The following is a 25280-nucleotide window of genomic DNA, read 5'->3' as shown; positions in this document are numbered from 1 at the left end:
CTTAGAGCACATTTGGTTTGGCTATGGTGCATTCTGTTGGCATAGTCAAGGAGTTCAGGCGGCAAAACAACTTTTTAGTGGAGAAAGCCATGAAAATGGTGTCCTCCATTGCGTGACACATGCTCAGAATATCTCTTTAACGTATTACCTTCCAACACCGATTTGTTTACCTGATATTGTGCCCTTGTTTTTAGAATTCAAAGTCTCGTCACCACCATTTCTGGCAGTGATGGAAACCTCTGAAGATTCCTACGTTCAGGAGGACAGTCGAGCAAGGAATAGTCGCAACGAAAGTAAGAATTCTGCGACCGCAATCAAAATATTGTACTTTTTGACACTTTGTGATGAGGAGTGCCAAAATGACATTTTTGTTTTTGTCCCCGTAGTTTCAGAGTGTTGGACCGCTATAAGGCCAGAGGATGGGAGACCATTTGTTCCCCTCCTTGGGAAGATACCTGAAGGCCAGTCTTCTTCTCAGCCTCCGATGATTTTGAGTAATGTTGACGAACACCAAAACCGCTGGAGAGAAAAGCCATCGCAACGCTTGATAGAGGCAGAAACAACTTGCCAGCCTGGCTCTGTGTCAACAGACTACGGTTATCCGACTCCACAAAGTTCTACGGCCTTAACGCTCATGGATAAGCCAAGAGCCAGAGAGCCAAGCACTGCAGATCAAGGGGCAACAGAAGCCAGGGTGACAAGAACCGTGGAGGACACCAGCTCACAGCCCGTGTTACATGGAGTTACACCAATGCCAACAAGTTTTGGTAAAGTGGACAAAGTAAGTGGGATGCTTTGCAGGCCACATGGTTGGCCTAATATTGACCAGCAGGCAAGGAGTGTGGATGCAAACAAAAGAAAAGATATTGGGTCTTCAGAACAACCAAGCCAGAGATATTGGGGTCTCTTCCAATGCTCCTTCTGCAATTTTGTTTTCCAGGATCTGTCTGAGCTTTTGCAGCACCAGGAGACCCACAACCAAGATAAGTTCCAGGGCATTGGCCACGAGCTGGTTCAGTCAGATCAACCGGACGAGATCACATGTGAGTGGAGAAGATACCGCTGCATTGTGTGCGATAAGATCTTCTGCAAGCAGTCGTCGCTGGTCACTCACCTACGTATACATACAGGCGAGAAGCCATTCTCCTGCCACGTGTGTCGGAGGAAATTTAACCAACGCACTAGCCTCACCGTCCACCTACGGACTCACACAGGAGAGGCGCCGTTTCGCTGTACCAAGTGTAGCAAGAGCTTCCGTCAGCAGTCCAATCTTACCCATCACATGAAGAGCCACCAGAGAGCGGAAGAGCTTGATGGAGGAAACTGGAGCGAAGAGAACAGGGCACCCGGACTTCCTTTGATGTATCTGATATCTGACGGCAATGACACCGGTAACGAGGTTTGGGGTACTAAAGGCCCTGTTCTGAAAGGTGGTAAAGAAGAAGAGCCTGCAGCTTGTAAAAGACCCTACGTCTGTGGTCACTGTTTCAAGCGCTTCACGCATCAGTCCAACCTGATGGTTCACCAGCGCATTCACACTGGGGACCGGTCATACCGCTGCCAGGAATGCGGCAAACATTTCACACGGAGAACCAGCTTGATGGTGCACCTGCGCGGCCACACCGGAGAAATGCCGTACTCCTGCCAGCAGTGCGGGAAGAGTTTCCGCCAGCAGTCCAACCTTCTTTACCACATGAAAAGCCACGCGGGACAGACTGACCCGAAAACAGAGGTTTCCATTGGCAGTCCCAGCAAACAGATGGTGAAGCTCTGTGGGCAGCTGATCGGGCCATCTGGCCAGTACGTTGAGAGAGAATACTCACAATTGCTAAACATCGGCAGTGTTGGAGCAGTAAGAGGGGAAGATGGACAAGTGAGGGCCTACCAATGCAACCAATGCACGAAATGGTTTCCTACGACCTCCAGCCTCCTTCTCCACCAAAAGCTTCACATGGAACAGCCAAATAACATCATGCAATGCAGAGAGATACAGGTCCAGTATCCCGTTAATAGGGGCCTGCCACATACATACACAGAGAGCATGCTGTCTTCTCGACATGAACTTGAAGGGTTCCCGCAGCCAATCTTTAAGCTTCCACCCCGTCCGGAGGGGAACAATGCCCCAGGGGTTCCAAATAGCTCAGAGCTACAACTTATCCCCCAGCCGGGAAACAGCACAGAATATCAGAGGGTAGGGGCTCCTCCTGCAGAGAAAGCACCGATAAAGGGCCCCTTCCAAATTCGTGGAAGAGGAAGGCCAAGGAAAAATCCTTGCATAGGTCAAGGCCCCATGATGACCCTGCTGACAGGAAAAGCTGTTCATAAGTGTTGGAAGTGCCCGCGACGTTTCAACAACAAGTCCAACTTGATTGTCCACTTGCGTATTCACACAGGGGAACGTCCGTACCAGTGCTGGAAGTGCGAGAAGCGATTTCGGCAGCAGTCAAACTTGATCCAGCATCTCAGGAACCACAGGGAGCTTTTCCAAGATGATGATGTTCCAGAGCAAAGGAAAGAGACACTGAAAGGGCAGGAGACCGGGAAGAACCTTCAGGACATGATGATGCTTCAGCCGCACAGTGTTGGCCAAAGTCGTTGGACATTCTTTCCTTTCACCGATGGAAGCCAAATGAACCAAAGCGGGCAGTTTTTTGAGGCTCCCCAGACCGTAAACCTGAGCGAAATCTCCACCACCGCCGAGTGCGTCAGTTCAGGGCTAGGTGCCAACTCTCCGTTGGCCGACAGATCTTTCAAGTGCAGGAGCTGCTTTAAGACCTTCAACCACAAGTCCAATCTCTTGGTCCATGAGCGCATACACTCAGGGGACAAGACTTACCGCTGCCAAGAGTGCGGTAAGCAGTTCAGTCAGCGCACGAGCCTGATGGTTCATCTAAGAACCCATACTGGAGAGATGCCGTATGCTTGCCTGCAGTGCCGGAGGCGCTTCCGACAGCAGTCTAACTTACTGTACCATATAAAGACCAATACGGTGCAAGGTCTACTTAAGTGTACCGCAGAACATCTGCCTAACTCTCCTTCAATTTCAGGGATAGAAGCTGGAGGAGAAAGCAGTATGGGCTCGGAGATAGAATCCCCACCTGGACACCCACCCATGTGGATGCATTTGGAATCCAACCCCAAGAACGGTATGTCCCCAGGCACCCCGAATCAGAGCGCAAAGGAGGAGTTCCACTGTCCCGAATGCGACAAAGTATTCATTCACCAATCAAATTTGCTGGTTCACCAACGGATCCACTCCGGGGAGCGGTCATATCGCTGCCACGAATGCAACCGCCAGTTCAGCCAACGCACCAGCCTGATGATCCACTTGCGCACTCACACTGGCGAGATGCCGTACGCCTGCCAGTGCTGCGGTAAGAGATTCAGACAGCAATCAAACTTATTGTATCACTTGAAGAGCCACGCAGAGCAGGGCACGGTTATGAATTCTATTCCAAGCACAGATTATGCAGTTCCCAGAGCAAGAGGCAGGCCAAGGAAAACTGAATCTAGTGAGGAGAGTAGGGGAAAGAGCGTTATGCCTAGGGGCAAGCGCACGTACAAGTGCACAGAGTGTCCAAGGCGCTATAACCTCATGTCTAACTTGGTAGCGCACCAGAGATCGCATGATCAGCAGCCTCTGTACACTTGCTCAGAATGCGGCGAGAGTTTTCTGCAGCAAACTTACCTCACCGTCCACAAAAAACTCCACGCTAAGAGGGACGATCCCGAACTTGGGGGGCAGTATTGCTGGAAGCCGAGCCAAGATTTGATGGACATCAGAAGTACAGGCAGAGAAGAAGAGAGAGCAGCTGTGTACACACAGCACGAGAAGTAGACAGGGAAAGCCCCGGCACGTGTCTGAAACTCAGGCACGGTCCAAGTCCTAGACCTGAAAAGCAATATATTAAGAAATATTAGGGAAATTCTTCATATGAGAGCTGGGGGGGCGTTAAACCAGGACACTAGAGAGTGTCCAGAAAGTTAATTGGCAACGCTGCATCTTTATAGACTGCAGTAATACCCCAAGCGGTCTTATTTTCTAAATCCCGAGTTGCACACAGCGTTCATTCATGATGATAGATGGCCTAGTTGAACTTGACCTTAAGTCCACAGGCCTCGGCCACCGAACTCGGCAGATTCCCTCGGCGGCTTAGACCCTGCCGGCTTCGCTGTGTGAAGCCCGTGAGCATCGACCGGCTCTCCCGACCGCTTTCAGGACTTTAAGCTTGCGTGGGTTTCGCTCAAGTCCCTGCCATGCTCATCGGGACAGAAACAGCCGACTCGGCAGGGTCTCCGTGCGACTTGCCATCATCTCTCCAAGTATTAAAAGGAGTTTTAGCTACTTGGACAGCATGATGTCCAAACCATTTAGCCCATAGGGAGCCCCTGGCCTGAGAGGGTGCTACACCTCAGGTACTTAAACCGCGTAAGGAATGGACTTTCCATCGGTTCTCTCTGGCTATTCAGTGACGTTGGGACAAAACGTGGACAACGGGGTGGTATCTCCCTGAGCACTGAAACCCCCCGAGTTACCTAAAGGCTAGCGAGACCTGATTCCACTGCGGGAGATGGGAAGCACTTTAGTCATTTTTATTCCACTGCTGATAATAAATAAAATCAGCTTTTTAATTGGAAAATGCCATTTTTAACTTTGGCAGCTATTCCAACAGCCCCTGTGGAAAATCTAATATTCAGGTTAGTGAAGTCCTAGTTCTTATCCCGATGGCACTTTTAGACTTTTGTTCTCGTATGTTGCGTTATAATGAGTGACAGTCGTATTTATTCTTGTTGGGGTTTTTCTTTTTGGATCCGGTTACTGTTGTTGTTGGGATTATGTACTGACGGACAGACCGATGATGGAATCAGACATACGCCAAACTTTACTTTTAAGGAAGTGTGTTTGCCGGCGGCTTCTGAGCCGTCGGCCGATCTCGGTACAGCCTAAGCTACCGAGCTTCTTTGTGTTTCCGAGAGATTTTCGTAGGGTTGGCTTTACGAATTAATTCAGACCAGACTATCCAAAAGGTTAGCCGTTCCAACGTAGCTCAGTCTTTTTACCGGCGTTGCAGGCAAACATCGGAGAGCTTTATGGTTATTTATGGAATTTTCGTTGCGTCTTCTTGGAAAAGAAATTCCGACTGAATTCAATAATTTATGTAATTTAATGTGAGGGAGAAAATTCCGACACGGTAGAGGATGGAAGACCAGCCCTTCCTCGTGGCTTTAAGAACTTAAAAGTTTGCTTGCCTTGGTGGGTCTCATCGCCCCACCACATACCAAAGAATGGTTAAAAAATCCAATGCCACGGTTTATCCTTTTGGGCTCCAGATTTTTATAACACCCCCAAAAAGCTGAAAATACGCTTAATATTAAAAAATATAGCACTTACGACATAGTATTATCGGCTACGACCAAAAAAACTCCCCCCTAAAGAGTTTAGGACGCGAGCGTCCGTTTCCAATCCTCGAGGGCCGTATACCGGTCTGTTTTTGCGTTCTTGGAAAACAGAGTCGGCTTCCGCGATCGAGGAGCTACAGCAAAAAAAAAAAAAAAAATATTTATTTTTCAATGTTATCTTTTGAGTAAAAAAGCGGATAAGTTTGATAATCCGAGCCGGGTGGGGAAAATGCAATAAAATCGAGTTTGTGCGTTGTATTTATATAAAGTTATTAGAATGTTTAATCAACTCGTAAAGCTACAGGACTCGGCCGCTGAATTCGATCGGATCTCCGGACAGCTCTGATCCGGCTCAGTATAGAGTAGCGTTCAGCCGAGGCCACCTAGTAGAAAAGTTTGAGCTAAAGGCCCAGCTACGTATTGTTGGACTTCTTTGGCTCGATGAAAATATACTTTTTTTATCGTGAGATTGCTTGTAACGTTCTAGCGTTTGACCCAAAATCGCGGCAAAACCTCAAAATGTTGGACGCGCCTTTTTGGTGTTCCACGCGCCAACCCAACCGGTTAATCTTCATCGACGACCTAAAAACGCACACTGAGCTTGTTAGGTTTTCAAATATTATATCCAGAGTTGACCACCACTACGGTTTGATGATATACACTGGGAAGCTAGAAGAGTTTCATCTTAGTCGTGTGTTTAAGGAAGGTACAGCCTTCCAACCCGAGAAAACGCGTCGCTCAAGAGAACGCGGAACGCGATATTAGCCAAGAACAAAGGTTAGACTCGGACGGAAAGGCGAGGGAAGGGGACAAACCCAGATGTCTTCCATTTTGGACTCGCCGCTCTGACCGTAAACGGTTCCCAGAGAACGGCAAACGCGGTAAAACCGGAAGCGTTGTAGACGGCGAAAGGTTGGGAGGATTTTAAGCAAAATAATCTTTCCGCAGGTCTATTTTTGTAAGAGAACAAGTCTGTAAAGACCCCCCGAGTCCACTGTGGCTTCCTTCTTGGGTGGAGAAACTGTTAGATCTTCTCTATAGACTGTATCTTTCTGTATATGACCCCGTCCTGGTGCTACAAAGTCAAAGCTTTACGTCACTATCTCATAAGACGAGCTAAAAAGCTCCTCTGTAGGGAAAGGAATACTTTGTTGCGTTTCGCTGTCTTAATTGAGTCGACCATATTTTTTTTTGTTTCCTTTTGCAATAATTAAGAACCTCTTTTGGTGTCTGTAAAGTTTTCACCATAAACGCGAGGGGTCTGGTTACAAAACCTAAAATATAAATATATCTATCTATTTTCAACTGTGCTTATTTACCGTTAGTGAATTGTTATATATTAATTTAAATACTTCTTTTGTCTTCCATTGACCGAATTCCGAATCTATAGAATTAGCGACGCGTTCCTTTTCCGTGATGGGACTGTAAGTTCACAGAAAAACCGCTCTGCTTCTAGGAAACCCACCTACAAGAACCGTCCACCCTCACAGCTCGTTAATACTCCAAGTCCTATTTACCGCTCAGTGTAACAAAGAGACGGAAAAAAAAAAAACTGCTAGATATTCCAATAAAATGCTAACGTTTTTACCTTTTCCTCTCAGAATAACCCAAAGGATGCCACGTTAATATACTCTCTTCCTACTAGCCTGTTACAGCTGGTCACGAGTCACGCTGCCAGCGTTTTAGCCAAGGGTAAAAAAAAAAAAACAAAATAAAAAGGTAAAAGACTGTGCGTTGCACATTGGAACGGAGAAGAACACAACACGGTGACGGAGGGGACAATTTAAGAGCTCGAGGAGCTTTCAAGCATCCAATCGCTGGCTTTAAATTCCGCAGAGACGTGATAGAGAGGAGAACGCCTCTCCATGGAGTAACTTCAAGGCTCTTCTTACCATTGCGTGGCTTTGTCCTCCCATCGAGTAGAACGCTCGTGAAACGAGACAGGTTAAGTACTGTTGGCGTCCCGTTGAGTAGACGCTGCCCGTGGACTCCAGGACTGATCCTCAAAGGACAATTCGCGAAAGGGCAATAAGGACCTCGGCGCACGCTGACACGGTTTCCCACGGTCGATCTCTTCGCGCTTCGGTACGGACTCCTGGCTGCCGTCGGATTATTGGAACGTCTCGGCGATCTCTTCGGTCGACCTCCCAAGCTATATACTCACCTCCTCCTGCAACTCTTTACTTGGCTGTTTTGTTAAAAATGCCTTCCGTAGGATGCTTTTATTAAAGTAATTCTCCGTGTGATATTACTAACGATGCATTAGCGAGAGAGAATAAATATGTTTGTATAAGTCATTTCGGAACGTCGCTTTCTTCTGTTTTACGGCTGAAGGGGGCATCGGGAAGTTTCTGATGTAGACCCTTTGTATTGAGATGAAAGCAGCACACGGCTGCCGTCTGCTTCTAGATTACCCCTAGGCCTTCCGAAGAAGGCTGTAAAGCCAGAGGGATAAAGAAGATTTTTTTTTATACAGTCAACCTGGTTTTACATATTCTGTATCAAAATATCCTTGTATTTGGTGCGGGCAGCGAATTACCCATAATTACAGCTTTTAATGCTACGGTTAGCAGAATTCATAAGTTATCTCCCAAAATGCCATGTTGATTAATAGCTTTCCCATAATTGTACAGCGCTACAGAATTTGATGGCGCTATATATTAAACTATAATATATATATATATATATATATATATATTTAAAATCTCCACCTTCTAGACATTCTGCCAATGCATCACACACATTATATATATAAAAAATATATATATATATTAAGCATATTATAAAAAATACTGTAAAACCAGCCAGAAGACATTTATTTCTGTTCTTCAAAAAAAAAGATGTTTTTACAAATTAGAAAAAAAACACGTTTTTTTTTACTACATTTCACAGCCTAGCGCACTGATAACTACCATATACGACCCACGTTTGTTTACGGTACTTAAGGCGACCCGGCCCCCACGCGGCGTAACAGTGCCGCTACTTTTATTTCATCAAACGACCTACAGAGCGGGCTTTTCACTACAATAGTGATCGTTAGTGTAAAGAGGAACTATTTTACCTGAGCAACGCCAACATCTGGGGCATGCGGGGGCTGACATGTCGATACTTTGGACATGAGCCGCCTGCTCCTTAACTACATCCGTAGCCAGATCTCTTCAGACTTAATCCTATTACGCGATGGGCTCGATTCACTAAAGGGAGAGTTGGGCAGTAGACTTGTGGTCTCAGCTTCTTGACTTCACTATACATTATAAAGGTCCATTCCCTGCAATCTTCTGCTGCAAAAAAGGGGATTGGCTGGCCCTGTATAATGAATAGTTATATCGGTGATATTTCTCTCCTCACCCATTGAACTACACATTAGGCAGGGCCACTTTTGTAACAGGCATTCAGGCACCGACATCACCGCACGCGGTGCCTCTCAGGAAACGGACAGACCAAGATACCCGGACTTCTATTATACTAAAAGGGCCAAGCAAAGTAATTTTTGGGCCAAGCAAAGTCATTTTTGTCCCAAGAGTCCGTCTCCCAAAGCAGATCGTTACCGATTCCCCTTTATTTTACGAAGCGCAGTAAAAAAGGAGTCATATAAAAGTTATTAGTCCGTGGTCATCTCATAAATGTTTAAGAAAAGACCTTTCTTTACAAAATATACATCACGCAGCGGGTGGCCTTGTTTTAAAAAGGAAGAAATACACGGCACCTACATACTACCAGTGCGCAAAGCCTCAGGGGTCCCCGAGTGGAGTGCGGGGTGTTTTCAGCAATACAAATCCATCTGTAGTAATCAGAAGACCCCCGAGGCTCCGGAGCTCATTGTACAGAGGGGCCTTGCAGGTCCATAGTTTCTCCCCCTTTGCTCTTCCGTCTCCTTACTCCAGCGGCACCACCACGTATGGCTGGTGAGGGATGCACTTCTGCCTCTCGTTGCAGTTGTAGATCCAGCGGGGGCGGACGAACGAGAGGTTGGAGTTGTCATTCAGAGCCTGGCAGAGAGAGAGAGAGAGAGACACGTTAATAGAGCATTCATACGCACACAACAAAGCGAATGAAAAGAATGAAAGAACATGTCTACATATGTTAACGCCGGGGAGGCAGAGCATATAGAAAGAGGGTTATATATATATATATTATCACTGATTCTCGCCAATGGGTCACTAGCACAGACTTCCTCTATTTGCATTCATAAAACTAAAAATTAAAGAAAAGACAGACGATAGAACACAATAGGATTCACCTCTTCAAAGCTGTCGTCCCATTCCTGACAGGTGATCACATATTGCACCTTTTCATTCATGTATTCCTCCAGCTCCCTGCAGGACAATGATGGGTTAATAAGCAGGGATTTCCACACCGTTACTGGACTGGTACGCTGCCCACTTTCCACTAGCAGGTTAATTATGCCCGGTTGGCTTTCCCTGGAGGTGTCAACCATGAGCCAGTCTGCAGCATAGAATACAACTACAGCCGAAAGCCAAAGTCTTGGCCAGAGGGGTCTCTTACCTCCGGTTAGTACCACCACCCTCTAAAGCCTGGCACCTACCCGTTAAAGGCAGCGATGTATCTCAGCAGCGTCCTGCGCTCCAAAGCAGGGAACTCGCCGTACAAGAAGAAGTGTTTGCCGCTGAACAAATCTGTGAATAAATGGAAGAAAAGGTTTTCGATTATCCTGTATATCCAGAAATACAGATTCCATCTTTTCTCTACTGTTCTGGGTGTTAAACGCACCGGGAAGTTCAGGGATGGGCAGGTCCACCTCGGCCTCTTCTACGTCCGTGTTCTCGTCCGTGGAACCTGCGTAAGGATCGTTGTCTGGTGGTGGGCTGGCCTCCTTCTTCACTCTCTTTTCTGCTTCCACCCTGAGGTCCAGAAGGGAGATGTTATGAAGTCTTTGCTTCCTCTTAACAGCACCGGTGGTCTTATCAACGATAAAGAAACCCACCAGTTGTCTGCTTAGAAGACACAAGTAGGTACAACCAGCATTTCCCTAGAAGCGGTGGCACCGCGTGTCTAATGATCCCGCGAGCACGCACTTGGTGGGATCGGGCAAGCTACATAAGCCCAGATGGAGGCTGGGCCTGTGAATATATTTGAAGATATATTTGAAGGAAAGACTACCCTGGCTCCACCAGTTCTGTGTGAAGTTTTGTCTACAAGAGCACCTGGAGCAGGCGACTCCAAACTCAACACAAAATGACAAGAACGCAAGACGTGACTACCTGCTCCTGGGTACGCGAGACACATCCCGCACACACCACAATATACACACAACTCACGCTCACCTCTTTATTTCACTGTCGGTGTCACTTCCAGACTCTTGCTTGTGACCTCTTCTGTCTCCTGAAAACAAATACTCGTCATTGGCATTGAAGACCTAAAGCCCACGCAGGACACAGATAACCTCGTTTCCTCAGCACCTGTGCTTTCTTCATCCGTGCTCCCTCCGTATTCATCCTCTGCTTTAACCGAGTGGTTTGCTTTGGTCTCCGTGGCTTTGGGCTTCTCGTCCTCGCTGTCCTCCTCCTTTGGCCTCGTTGGGATTGCCTTAGCATGGCTGGGAACGGGTTTCTGGTGGGTTCGGCCAGAATCCGGATTCTAAAACAAGACAAAGTGAGGCCCGGGTGATCATTGTGGTGCCAGTATCCCTCGAGGCACACGGTACGAGCCCTAGCCATGCTCATTTGTTTTATTACTCTAGATTGTAAGCTCCTCTTACCTTTCTATGCGCAGGGGCTTTGTGTCTAGGTGGTGAATCGTCTTCACTATCATCGTCTTCTTCGCTGCTTGAGTCGGCTGAAGCCATGAGATACCTGCAGAAAAATAAAAATGGTTTATCCCTATGAGACCGAAATATAACCCCCCCCAACATATGCATTTACAGAGATGCTATTATTCTCATCATTTTAATAATTGCCAAGAAAAGTAAAGGGATCCAAGCGATTTGTTTGCCTATTTCTTAGCTCGCTACCTGAATTTTAAAGCACCCCCCCCAAAAAAAAAGAAGAGAAACCCACTTTTTATACGGCAAGCGCTGTTGCTTCTTGTAACAGTCCAAGATCCACTCCTTCCGCACGATGATGCCCCCTGCGGCCTTGACCTGGCTGTACTTGGGGGTGTTGGCAAAAGCACATCTGGGGGAAGAAACACGAGACTGGTTCTCATTCTGTGCCGAGAAGACACGAGGGACGGCATCCTTTTCACACGGCAACCACAATGTTATTACTGGAAAACAAAGACTTCTCCTAAACGGTATCTTCTGCTCTTACGTTATGGACCGTGGTGATAGGGACACATTAAAGGCCCTCAAGCCTGGCCAAAGAAGCCATGAGCGCTTTCATGATACATCGTTCTAGGGACTCGTGTCTGAACGATACGCACATGAGATGAGTGCTGTCCGGGGTCCAGTCCGGCCGGTACTTGGCTCCCATGTCCAGCGCTTTGTCCCGCAGCTCAGATCTGAAGGGGTTCTGGAACCCGCTGAGCACAAACACCGTGCCCTGCAGGATCTCATTCATCTCCATCGGTTGGGAGGCAGGAGGGGACTTCTTGTGAACAGGTTTCTCTGGGGCCGACGGCTTCTTCACAGGCGGGGTAGCCGGGGAATCGGCTGGAAAAGGTTAAATGAGAATGAGTTGGTTCATACCGGAGAGCACGTAAGGTGAAAATGCGAGCCTAGCCCCCGCTTACCTTTGATTTTCTTTGGCGGCGGCTGCGATGCGCTCTCTTTGGGGCGAGACGGGGATTCCTTGACCTCGGTTTTCTTGGCAGGGGGGCGGCTTGTGGATTCTTTGCTGAATTCGAACTTTCTCTTGCCGGATGGTTCCTAAGCACAAGTTGAGATAATGACTTCATCCGGAATGCACATTCGCCAACATTTATGCAAGAGATCTTGACCAAAGACAAGTAACCGAAGAAGAGCTTTTCGAAGGACACGCAAGTCTCTTCCGTACCTTTTGCGAGTTACTGCTTGAAGGGGTACTATGCGCTTGCTTTTCGCCGGTGGGGCTGGTCTCTGCGGAGCTGCTGCCGCCCTGTAAGGCCACCGACGCGTAGCTTTGCGCGGCCTGCGGGACTGTGAAGCAACAAAGCCACAGGTTGTACATATATTTACAGCAGGGGCAGAATCGCCTTAATACCGCTCCACGGCTTCATAGGCACAGCTGTGGTGCCAGAAGATTACCTTTTGGGGACGAGTCTTGAGGTTTTCCAATACGGCTGAAAAAGAGGCTCCCGGGTCTCATGGATGGCGAGCTCTCCTCCTCTTTAACCTTAAACTGTCCCAACTTTGTCACTTTCTGTAAAGTTTAGTACAACCAAAGTTTACAATAATAATAAAAAAATATATATATATTTTAAAAGCGCACATTTTTCAGAGTCTAGGAAGAGTTTAAGTTTAAGTGTAAGTTTAGGAAGCGTAGTACCTACTGTATGCTCTTGTGTCTATCACTCCAACATCACGGCATTAAACTAACTGGGCCTTAAGACATACCGGGTAAGGACTCGTCAATCACTAAACTTATGTTATTAGGACAGGAGATGTTTGAAACGCCAGACCTGTCTTCCTGGGTACCTACCGGCGAGGAGTCACTGGGAGAAGGCTCATCTTTGTCTGGTGGGGAGTTGAACCGTATAAAGGACAGACCGTACGTGATGTTCTAAGAGAAACAGAGAACGGCCATAAAACGGCAGAAGGTAATGAAGCCGACCATTACAGTAACTCGCTTCCGACGCCCAACCCAGCTCCACGACGTCTGCTCCGCGCATGTTTCCGGAGAAGACGGCCCCGGGTTGAAGGGCGCATTACTGACCTTGTTGTAAGGCTGCGTGCACACGATCTTCGCTCGGTCCCACTTCTTCTCCGCCGCTCCCTTCACCAGCTTGTCCGGGCCGAACATCCTCAGTCTGTTGCGGTTTTTCTCGCTCTTGCTTTCGCTGGGGGACATGAACGACGATGTTGCCAGGATCACCTGATGGGCACAGAACCATTTCCGCATTTAGCCAACTGTTCTCGGACGTCCAAGAAAGCGCGGGGGGGGGGATTTGGTGGGGGTGGGCGCATGGCAAGGGCCGGATAAAATAACCCCTTTCCCTAAGAAGACTCATAACCGTCTACATGCAATGGGCGCCATCCTTAAAAACCTCTCCCACACTCAAGAGCCGTACAACGCACCTCGTATTCCTGTTCACTGACTGACGTGGAGCGTCCGACCAGCACCTCCACGAAGGCAGAAGACTCGTTTCCGATGTCAATGCTGTGTACCTGCTCCTCCTTCTCAAACTGCAAGCCAAAGACCCCACCAGTGGATACATTACAAACATCGGTGCACCTGCCCTCTCTGATTTACGTCTAGCACCATAGATTAGTGAATATAATATAGCGCTAACCAGTGCCTCCAACCTCCCATTCGGCCCCCGTCTAGTCGCCCGTTCCTCCTGCTGTAAAGACTCAAACCTTAATCAGTCGTTGGTCTCGTCTTAGATTCAGGAGCCGTATGTCTGTCCCATGCATGTTTAATCCCCTCACTGTATTTACCCTCTACCACTTCTACTGGGAGCCGTTCCAGCACTCCTTCCTCTAAGCCCTGAAACGCTAAAGCCTGAACAAACCGAACCTATCTCGTATTAGCTCATAAGACAACGGCCAAATCATCAACTATTGACTTGGGAAGGAGCCTGCAATGGGGCTTTAAGGCTCACTGTCCCAGCTACTCGTTCTCTGGACTCCATATACCTGCAAAATGAGAGAAATCTGCTTCTCGCCAACTTGCCGAGATTTCCATTTGTGGAACGTGTCACCTTTCAGCAGGTTTTCAGCCGTGTGAGTCTGCGGGGGGGGCAAACAGACAACCTCAGAAAAACCAGCGACGCTCTCCTCACAGATAAAGAATTAAAACCACATTTAACCGTAATAAAATTCCCGATTATAATTCTGTACCTAAATCCCCATAAAAGCCCATAATAAAGGTTCCCGGCGCCGCCAGGAATACGTTACCGTGTCCGCGCTGCTGCACGACACCACGTGCTTCAGTTTGATCTCAGGCATTGTTTGGGATCAGGTGGCTCCGCTTCCGACACGCAGGCAGCACCGGCGACGTTCCTCTGCTTCACAGATCCAGAAGGAACCAAAGCATGACCCCTGCGGGAGAAAAAACACGAATGGAAGTCATCCGAAGGGTCAGCAGATAGCAAGAGGTCAAATAATCCCCGGAGTGCCGAGAATGACGCGTTCAGACCTTATAGCGGTTATAGAATGTACCCTACTGGTCAAAAGTTTGAAGTTTCCTTGTTTTTGAAAGAAAAGCACATTTTGTTCTTTAAAATAACATGACATGGATCAGAAATCCAGCACAGACGGGGTTAATGCTGTAAATGTCTACTGTAGCTGGAAACAGCTGATTTTTAATAGAATATCTTCATAGGCGTACAGAGGCCCTTTATCACTCCCATCACTCCTGTGTTCCAATGGCCCTTTATCACTCCCATCACTCCTGTGTCCAATGGCCCTTTATCACTCCCATCACTCCTGTGTTCCAATGGCCCTTTATCACTCCCATCACTCCTGTGTTCCAATGGCCCTTTATCACTCCCATCACTCCTGTGTCCAATGGCCCTTTATCACTCCCATCACTTCTGTGCTCCAATGGCCCTTTATCACTCCCATCACTCCTGTGTTCCAACGGCCCCTTTATCACTCCCATCACTCCTGTGTTCCAATGGCCCTTTATCACTCCCATCACTCCTGTGTTCCAATGGCCCTTTATCACTCCCATCACTCCTGTGTTCCAATGGCCCTTTATCACTCCCATCACTCCTGCGTTCCAATGGCCCTTTATCACTCCCATCACTCCTGCGTTCCAATAGCTCTTTATCACTCCCAGCAATAAAATGTGATAAATATCCCATCAGATAGAAACACAGATATTGTAGAATAATGTATTCATGGTGTGGAGGAGTAACGAGAGCCTCTGTGATGTTGTTTGTATCGCATGATCTGCCATTTATTGGGGACCCTTGTAGAAAATGTACGCTGCCGGGGGAATTAAACCCAGAGATCATACCTCTCACAAGCAAAGGTAATTAGAGGGGTCGTATTGAGACCAGATACACACCCGTGCAAACATGGGGTCTATTCACTAAACGGTGAGCTGGAACGAGACGTTGTTTTAAGTCCTCAACGCCAGCGACCATCGGCTGCTGGGAGAATTTCTGTGGCCCCACATGATATAGAAGCATAGAACATGCCAGCAGATCGGCCCCATTTGGCCCCCAGTCTGTCGTTGGTCTCGTCTTAGATTCAGGAGCCGTACCCCTATCCCATGCATTTTTAAACCCCCTCACTATATTACCCTTTACCACCTCTTCTGGGAAGCGTGTACAACTAAATCTCACTCACTGAACTATACATTATACAGGGCCTGCCCAGCCCTTCCTAAAGAATCACATCACATGCATTTATTGACAACACAAAGTGTGGCGATCAGTATTATGCACATACACGTTGCACTGTGTACACACACACTGTATGAAGAGACACACACACACTGTATGAAGAGACACACACACACTGTATGAAGAGACACACACACACTGTATGAAGAGACACACACACACTGTATGAAGAGACACACACACACGCTGTACCGGGTACACACAGTGCCCCCTTCATTCTCTCACACACACAGGGGCCCCGCCAGCTGTACACACGCAACGTGCCCGTTGTGTACTCACACACCGCACTAATCCGGCTACTGGATACACAATCGGTTCCCGGGAAGATGCCGCGCACGAACCTCCCGCCCCGGAAGTGATCCCTGCACTGCCTGTAGCGTACACACAGGCCGTGCAGAACCACTTCCGCTTGGTGGCCATCTTGGTACACCCCGAGCTGCGGCGTAAGTCTGCCATGTTTGTACGCCCATAGATACCGCGTGTATGTGAAGGTACTTTCTGTCAGCTTTGTACGCCCTCAGGATGGAACTTTCTAGAGTCTAGACTATTGTCAACTGACGATAGTATTAAAGAAATGTCGGCCCAGCACATCATATAAAGGCCGGAAAGGCTGCCAACTATTCGTCAAAGTATATTTATAGGCCATTTATAGGCCTTCAGGGTCTCCTCGGTGTCTACACATTTGAATGATTGTTTTATGGGCCTGACTTATTGTATGCCTCATGATGTCACCCTTCTAATCTTCCCTCAATTTCTAAGAAACAATCTGATGGCTTTGGATGCCAGTAATCAGGGCTATGAAGAAAATTGTGTGTATTTTTTGCACAGACTTTTCAAATATTGGACGTTTTAGATCAAAGGCGAAGAAAATCCTTTAGAAGGTGACCGCTGGTACCAGCGTAGAGGTTCCTGTGAGGGGAAGGCGATCGCTCACGCATGGCCCACCAGTACCACCCAAGGGTTGAACCCCAGGGATCAAGTGGCCACCAGTGAGTGAAAACGAGTGCAGAGTCCAAAGGGTTAATCCAGAAGGCCTATCAGTACACAAAGCCGAGATAAGGGGTGCCAGAGACACGCATAGTCCAAAAAAAAAAAAACAATCACAGGTTCGCTACACAGAAGGAACACTAACAATAACCGCCAAGCGAGTTCAGGAGGAACAGCTAAGCATCGTATAGACTGAGCAGCTGGCTTTTATTTTCAAATTTGGGCCTTCTGAGGACATTATTCCTGCACACCGGCACCTCCTGAGAAGCAGGCTTCGACAGTGCAGGGTAACCAAGACCTGTTGCCACGGTGACCATAACCCGCACCATTTCCATACACCCGTGCCTCCTGAGAAGCCAGCATCGACTGTGCAGGGTAACCTGGAAACTTCGCCATGGCGATCATAACCGACGCCACTTCTGTACACCCGTGCCTCCTGAGAAGCTGGCATCAGCGGTGCGGGGTAACCAGAACCCGTCGCCATGGCCACCATAACCAATGCCATTCCCGCACGCCGCCCATGAGAAGCCTGCATCGGCTGTGCAGGGTAACCAGTGCACGTCACCATGGCTACCGTAACCAACACCATTCTCGCACAGCCATCCCTCTTGAGAAGCCAGCATCGGCTGTGCAGGGTAACCAGGACACCTCGCCATGGCGACCGTAACCAACACCATTCTTGCACAGCCAACCCCTCCTGATAAGCCGGCATCAGCTGTGCAAGAGAATTGGAATGCGGAGATGAGGAAGGCAAGCAGCGGAAGACAGCGGTGGTGAGTGTGACAATAACCTTGCTTACCTTTATATTCACGCACATTTTCATGGACGGTTGTAAAGGTGGCTGTAACATGACTGTCCAACACAACGTAAGTCATGATAGTATCACTAAATACATCATGTGTGACAAGTCACACCCAACCACTTTACGTGTTGCCATCACACATCAGCGCCACGTGTACCAGATGTATGTAATGTCTATGTGCGCTGGCAGCTTTAGCAAAATTAGGCCACTGGGACGGTAGGCGATTGTCTCGTATGTAATTTTAACATGAATTCTGAGAGCGTGTAGATTGTCCCTCATGCATAGTCATCAACTATCAATCTGTTCCGCTTGTATGTTTGTTCTCAACAGGCACACACGATTTATATATGTTCACTTGTTAGCGTGTACATATGAGTATACTTATATGTAAAAAAAAAAAAAAAACAAAGGTGTCATGGCTTATACTGTACATTCCGATATATTTTTTTAAATAAGATCTTCTTGAAGCACAATGCCTTGATGGAATTATAACCACAGACAACCGTCTTTGTATGTCTATTTATGTAGCACCGGTAGATTCCGTAGCGCCATTACACTACGGAAGAGTGAAAATCATAATAACTGTAACATTAGCAACATTCAGTTTGACAATGATATTAAAGACGCGTTGATAAATACTGGTACAGAAGGAGAAGAAGGTCCTGCTCCCGTGAGCCTCTTTTAGAAGGCTAGCAAAATCCTTTGGCTTAATGACCGGGGACCATATGGCTTACCAACGACAGTAGACCCAGGTTTTGTACATGCCTCGACCCTCGCGTAGAAAAAGCTTATTGGCGCCATATAAACGGATAAATGATAATGCCGAGGCTGACGGGAGCTCTTGGAGTTGGTGGGACGGTTCCTACACATGGACTTGGTGTAAAGTTCTCCCAATGTTCTTCTCGTTCCTCTGCCTGGCTTTTATGTCAATTTAATGGAACCTAAAAGATAATGAAAATCATCCGATTGGCTCAGTTATGTATCATTTTACATCAAAGGGACATTTGCTGTCTTGTCCTCTTCTCCCAGATGTTCTTAGCATGGAAGGACTTCAGGACACCTACCTTCTGGCCTTTGGCCCTAGATGTCTACGATACACACTTTAACCACAGATCACCAATTCAACAGGACCTCCGCGCGATAAAAACTCTTAATGCTCAATTATTTTTAGTTAAAAACTTTTATTTTATTAACTTTAAATTCCCATTGGAGGCCACCAAAAAAAAAGAGAGAGAACGCACACACTTGCAGGAAAAAGTCGAAAAGATACACAAATTTGGAATATAAGGTTTGCTTTTTTTTGTAAATGGAGCAAAGCTAAACGTCGCATCGCCTCTTCGCACGCGTGAGCCCCGTGAGCGCCTACTGCCCATGAGAAAATAAAAAACATCGATAAATAAATAAATACAGACTTTGGCGTAGATGCTGCAGGTTTTTGTGACCCGGACGGCGTCCGCTCTTTGGGGTCTTGGTATCTTGAAAGAGTGAGCGGAGGTTTTCGGTATTAAAATATTAACCCTCCGCTGAGGATGATGAAAACAATGCTTTGTTTTTAAAGACACGTATGTGCCTTGCATGTCACAAGCATTACGTTGATATGTTCTCAGCCATGCTTTGCTTGGCACACACCATATAGTAAATACATTTTCCCAGTACTGTTTATAAGAGATACATTGTGTTCTTCTGCTTGTGTTGTGTATATATATATATAGGAATACATTATTTGCACATACATAACATGATTGTAAATGGGATTGCACATTTAATTAGATCTACATGTTGCCGTAAATATACAGTGTATGAACATGCATTGCCCTGCTCGTATAATGCATGTGGGGTACACCTTGCTTCGCAATGCCTTGAAGACCACCCAGAAGGTTCCTTCTGAATATTCACACCCCCACACCTCTTCCCGATCTCCGCAATCAGCTCTTACGAGAGGAGTTTGAGAAATAGGAGGCCAGAAACTCCCGGGAAGAGCAGGTTGGAGATAATGGAGCCACGGCTGCAGACCACGGACTTGGGGATGAGCTTTTCTCCCAAAAGAAGGGCCTCTTTCTTCGCCTCACACATGTCTTCAGTAGCGCAGCCTCTCATTGTGTGGGTCACGTTATTGTTGTTAGCTGGAAAAAGGGAAGAAAAATGTTGAATTGGTTAACATTACTTCAGAAGTCCCGGTCCTTGGATAGGATAACTAGAGGGCCGAGAATTTTACTCCACAGGTCCCCTAAAGTCAGAACACGTAAGTAATAAAAAGTATTAATACGACTATCGGCTTGTGAAAATAATGCCAGCTCTATATGACACTTATATATATATATATTCACCCCTTGTTACTATGGGTCCAAAGATCTAACTGAGATCATTAAGGGTGCCCATAGGTACAGATATGGCCACCTTGCATGCACTGTAGGTTTGGCAGTGGCCATGAGCCACCTGAAAATTCTCACTAGAATAGAAAATGAGTTCATTGATTGGAGTTTTTACTCAGAAATAAGTGTAGCTTCCTAGAATTGGGCAAGCTCTAGTATAACTTAGCCAACCTGAAAAAATTGCCATCTCAAAATAAAAAGGAAATGTTGGGAAGAGCTAACGGCCACCCAGGAATGTCCCGTGTCGCAAAGTAGACAATATGAAGAAGTTACCTTCCATCTTGACGTAACTGTAGGTTATACATTTATTTTCCTCTCCCAAGCACTGGATGGGCATGGTCTTTTTGCACTCCTCACTCTTCTCATCGCAGTAAGGACAGGTGACAGAGTTCTTCTCTCTCTTTTCATAAACTGGGACAAGAATTTCAAACGAGATTCACCAATAATGTTAATTCATTTTTCAAGGGTGTGGTCAGCCAATGTTCCTCAACATATTTCCAACCATGTGCTATTAGGTATGTTCTACGGAATACCTGATAGAACCGGTTGTTTCCAAGTGGGATAGATGTATCACTAGGAAATTCTGATACGGTCATCTACCTCGATATAACGTTATCGTATCGTTGTTCTGTAATGATTTATGGTTTATTTGTGAGCCTTTTTAGAATTAAAATGGCCGCATCAGGGTACTCTTAGGATTTCACCCTGGGTAAAAGTAAACCTAAAAACCCCTAAATAATGTAAAAGAATGAAGCTGTGTTAGTGAAAGACAAGATAGGGGTCAGGGGTGATCATTTTTATTAAAAAATAAGACATAGAGACAAAAGATTTCAGGGCCACAGAGGTGCCTCCTCCAGGGTCTGTACCATGGGCTTTAGTGATGAAAGCATCTGACATCATTAGTTAGGTATAATGCAGGTATGATGTGGGAGCTGGGGTTTACCCTTGGTTACGTATAGTAAATGCAATGACATCAAATCTTATTCCTGACTTACAAACAAGAGTCTTTATAAGCATAATTCCTATGTCATGTCAACATACCATCAACGATGGTATCAGACATAGGCCTATTGTCCATTCATGGTTTTTGTGTTCTCTGTGTTTCTGGACCAATATTCTTGGATACGGACAGAGTGCGTCCATATTGATTCCGACCGGTCAATGCACAGGTCCACTTATGCCCCACCTATGCCCCACCAGGATCTCCATATCTTTTTTTGAGATATCGTTCCATCTCCACATTCCACTCACTACCCATATACATATCTAGATATATATTTAGCAAAGCCTGTTGACGCAGAGAAGAGGATACTCACGGTTTATCGCATCAGGGGTGCATTCTGACCTGTTGCAACACTTGCTGGACCTGTAATGACTGGTGTAATTGAAAGTCATGCGGGACGTCTGATTGCAGTGCTTATCAACTGCGCAGGATCTGACAAATTGCTTGAGTTTTCCGCTTTCTGAAGAGAAAGAAGGCTTTGTCGTTTTGGTGGCAAGAGGAGTCATTGACAATATCTTGTTTCTTATAGAATAACAATATCCTACACTAAAAGTAATGTAAAACATGTCAAATAAGATTGATGATTTTTTTCCCTTGAAGACATAGGACAAATTATCCCATAAATATCATTTATAGTCCCCAGAATATAATCGGCCTACTGATTTCACGGAGGGGCGTGGACCTAGCAGAGCAAAATGGCCGCACGCATGCAAGCACATAGATAATGAAAATGAGGGAAAAACAATGAAAATTTCAACTTAAATTCAGCATATTCTTGATGTACCTGATGTGCAAATCACCGTCCTATACAGAGTCGTTAAGATATGAAATGCGGGGACTTACGTAAGCTACTCTCGGTATAAATGGAGATGCAGTGGTCCTCTCCTGTGGGGCAGGCTTTCTTGGCTCCGGTGCAGCTGTTCCCCGTCGTACTGGTGCAGTGGATACATTCCAGAGAGAAGGCTGCGGAGACAAACTGATTAATTTGAGTTGAAATGGGATTTTTTATTTTTTTTGGAAGATTGTTTTGTTCGGGATTCATTTAAAAATCCTTAAATTTGGAACAAAGTTAAATAGGCCTAATGCCAACACTCATGGCTGCACCTGCCCAGTCCGATAATATCTGTAACAGTGAAATAAACGCATGATCAAAACTGGGACACATCGCCGAGCTTTCCAGGACAGTTCCTTAAAATCTGGGGCCGTTCCAGTTAAAGTAGGACAGACAGGACTCTTAGCGCTTAGGAAATGTATGTCATCACTTCAGAAAGATTCTAGTGATCCTTTGCTGCCGGTCCTGACCTTCACAACATATATTTCTTATTCTGTTGTTCATTACCAGCCCTGACTTACTGATCTGTCCTGTGCCTTACTTAGACCTGGACTTTCACCTAGACTATTATTCAATGATATGCCAGCTTTACCTACAAACCATCTCTCTCCATGCGGTGCTTCTGTCCCTAGCCTACAGACCAGCTCTTCTGTGGGAGCCATTCTTTTTGATATAACGTGTCTTTCCCCTCTTCCTTCTGAGAACCTACTACAACGTTCTATTAAGTGTCTCACTTTTCGTGACATGATGCTGCAGCTTACAGGTGGATGGAAAAATTCTACACTCGTATGACCTAGTTTCGGCCGGATCAGGTGTCTCTGAGTCTATTTTAGGATAATGAGAAGCAACGGCCCATCCAACAACCACCTGGGAACCATGACATTGAAAACAACTTAGCGTCCACGAATCAAGGCATGCAACGTGGCGCATGCTTTCCTCCACTTATTACTGAACTAGTTAGGCTAGGTTGGGTAGGGGTGAACTGGTTATTAAAGCTGATCCTATCGCTGGAACGTCCAGAAATAAACTTTGATCTGTGCAGGATTGTTACATCTGGACAGAGAGAATGTCTAATATCAGACATTCAGTACCATCAGTACCATGCAAGGTTGCATTGTGAGAAGATCATCAAAGCGAATTCCTTGACCCAAAAAGATAAGCGTTCACCAGAACACAAAATGTGGTCCCATTCCTGAGATGTTACGTGAAACGCACGCAGAACCGCAAGCTCAATGACATCGGCAGAGACAGAAGACCCACACAATGTGCAACTTTGAGAAGAACAAAGTTGTCTTTTTTTTTGTTTATCTACCAAACTTAGTGTGACAAAAGTGGTCCATAAATCAGGTTATGGCAGCCACAAAGGGTAATCTTGAGAAACAAATGAAAGTCTTTGGACGACAAAAGTAGTTTTTATCGTGGTTGAGGAAAGATTAGAAGCTTTGACTAACGATGGACGCTCCAGCTGCATACAGTGACATATTCCACACCTCGATTTAGGTGAGGTGGTCTGGTTACCCATCTGTAAGAGCTGCGTCTTTTCAGTGTTGTACTTAAATATTCGGAAAATATTTTAGTTTTAAGCTATTCGTTCAGCCGTTCTCTTGGTTGGCTTAGAGTTCCAGGAATTGTCACCTACAGCAACTAGAGCTCCATAATCTAACTAACCCAAGTTTATGGTTGTTTTTGTTAAATGTCTATACTGTCTATTCATCAAAGATGGAGTTTATAGAAGCGTTCAACATTTCAACTGCCTGATATTACTATCCATTATCAAAGACAAACCCAAGCAAGTTCTCCTGGAAGAGGGGCTAAGTTGGCCCTCCATAATGCTTCATGTAGGAGATCTTATTTATAAGTTGTTATTAAAAGGCCAGCTCGTAGGAGAACCTCATTGGAGTTGGTCCTCCATACTGAAGAGATGTTTGCCCTCTTTACTGAATAGACCCCATGTTGTGTCTGTATTGAGGTTTGGATTGGGTGGGGTCTGTACTTTGTTCTATTTTCCGTAAGGTGGGTGAGACAGCGAAAAAAAAAAACCCCACGGTCTTAACAAAGCCAAAAGTAATTGGAACCATAAAATATCTGGCAGTAATTGGATTTCTTTCAGGAAGTCAATTAGACCGCGTGATTCACAGATCTGCAGTAACGTTCTGGGCTAATTTTGCCAGCGGATACATTTCTTATAGCTGTGATGTCATCTCCTTATCATTGGGCATCCATTAGATGTGTCCTACCCGCAGCCTTCGGCAACTGGTTTCCCCCATCTGAATTTGGGGTCTGCTAGACCCGTTCTGCGTGACATTCTACACTTGGAATGTCTATGGAATTTTTTATGGCCATTCTGAATTTTTAACTCAGAACTTAGATGTTCCCCCCGGACCCCCAAACATTACAAGATTTAGGGTTGATCATAAAACTGAACGACTCAACCATTGCTTGGTCCACATGAGCTCTTGGGAAGAGATCTCCAAATCGGAAACCAAATCTCTACAGTCGTCCCCCACCTTTGCGTCGATAAAGACGTATGTTACGTTTCTTGATGATGTTGCACACATTTCTTGAGTTTTTTTCCCCATCAAATTGTATTTTATCTCACTGTGAACCAAGATATATATTTTTGTATTCTTGCAACCCCCCCCATCCTTAGCACGAGTCTTTTGCCAACGCGCGTCTGTCTCATACCTCTGAGCCGTCTGACACCCAGAAACAAGATACTGAGCATGTTCAACGTGCGTCACAGCTAGACATACACACACAGAGCCCCTCGAAGACCTGCGCAGACACAAAACTTGCAGACGCACACAGGTCTCGCATGCAGATGTTTATTCTTGTAGACACGCAGTCAGCTCGATCAACGAAAAACACCGACCCACGCAAAATTCACAGCACCGTACATGTTCTGTGTTCTAGAATGCAGGCAAGCAGACGATTGTATCAGACATACGCAGGCAGGCGACTGCAGATAATGGCATTAGGAGCCCGGAAAGCGGCACGGGAAGGGGGTTTATAGACGTCTGCTCGGGGGCAGACACCGACAGAGGACGTAGACGCCCCTCGTCTCACCCGCTGCCCGGCGGCTCGGAATCAGACGTGCGAGGATGTGCTCACCTTCTCCCAGCAAGGCGGCCAGCAGCCAGAGGAAAGCCACGCAGCAGCTCATGACGCAGGGTTCGCAGAGATGCGGCCGCTGGAAGCTGGGTCCTGATATCACATCGTCAGGGTGTGGCGTTTTATACGCAGGGCGGACAGGGGGGAGCGGGGCAGGATTTGGAAAAGACAGAAAGGGTGGGAGCAGACCAATGAGAGCCGAGCCGGAGGAATAACCGTGCGTCATTTCACAAAATGCTAAACGTTAATAGCAGAATCATCAGCCTGCACCCCTACGCTGCCAGAAACTACAGGGCATCAACTAGAGGGGAGCAATTAACC

The 25280-nt window shown here is 46.5% G+C and overlaps 3 protein-coding genes across 3 annotated transcripts; 1 reads left to right on the top strand and 2 right to left on the bottom strand.

Annotated features, from left to right (window-relative positions):
• Positions 1–164: 164 nt before the first annotated feature.
• Positions 165–4325, top strand: LOC128470346 (zinc finger protein 585A-like). Its single transcript, XM_053452221.1, has 2 exons — positions 165–293; positions 387–4325. Exons 1-2 carry the CDS (start codon positions 230–232, stop codon positions 3836–3838), a joined length of 3516 nt encoding a protein of 1171 aa, XP_053308196.1. The 5' UTR covers positions 165–229; the 3' UTR covers positions 3839–4325.
• Positions 4326–8998: 4673 nt separating this feature from the next.
• On the bottom strand, positions 8999–16208 carry XRCC1 (X-ray repair cross complementing 1). Its single transcript, XM_053452122.1, has 18 exons — positions 16142–16208; positions 14396–14539; positions 14135–14227; positions 13574–13681; positions 13212–13370; positions 12978–13058; positions 12584–12698; positions 12354–12475; positions 12091–12226; positions 11782–12010; positions 11418–11534; positions 11120–11213; positions 10821–10998; positions 10686–10743; positions 10132–10262; positions 9947–10037; positions 9641–9716; positions 8999–9389 (listed from the first exon to the last, which is right to left on the bottom strand). Exons 2-18 carry the CDS (start codon positions 14444–14446, stop codon positions 9276–9278), a joined length of 1953 nt encoding a protein of 650 aa, XP_053308097.1. The 5' UTR covers positions 14447–14539; positions 16142–16208; the 3' UTR covers positions 8999–9275.
• A 2594-nt stretch (positions 16209–18802) lies between these two features.
• Positions 18803–25068, bottom strand: LOC128469986 (phospholipase A2 inhibitor and Ly6/PLAUR domain-containing protein-like). The gene is made up of 5 exons (XM_053451802.1): positions 24960–25068; positions 21860–21979; positions 21330–21476; positions 20287–20424; positions 18803–19764 (listed from the first exon to the last, which is right to left on the bottom strand). Exons 1-5 carry the CDS (start codon positions 25009–25011, stop codon positions 19574–19576), a joined length of 648 nt encoding a protein of 215 aa, XP_053307777.1. The 5' UTR covers positions 25012–25068; the 3' UTR covers positions 18803–19573.
• Positions 25069–25280: the final 212 nt, after the last annotated feature.

This window comes from Spea bombifrons, chromosome 12 (assembly GCF_027358695.1).
Source record: "Spea bombifrons isolate aSpeBom1 chromosome 12, aSpeBom1.2.pri, whole genome shotgun sequence".
Classification (NCBI taxonomy): domain Eukaryota; kingdom Metazoa; phylum Chordata; class Amphibia; order Anura; family Pelobatidae; genus Spea; species Spea bombifrons.
Note: the sequence above shows the minus strand (reverse complement) of the source record. Positions and strands in the feature narration are given on the sequence as shown.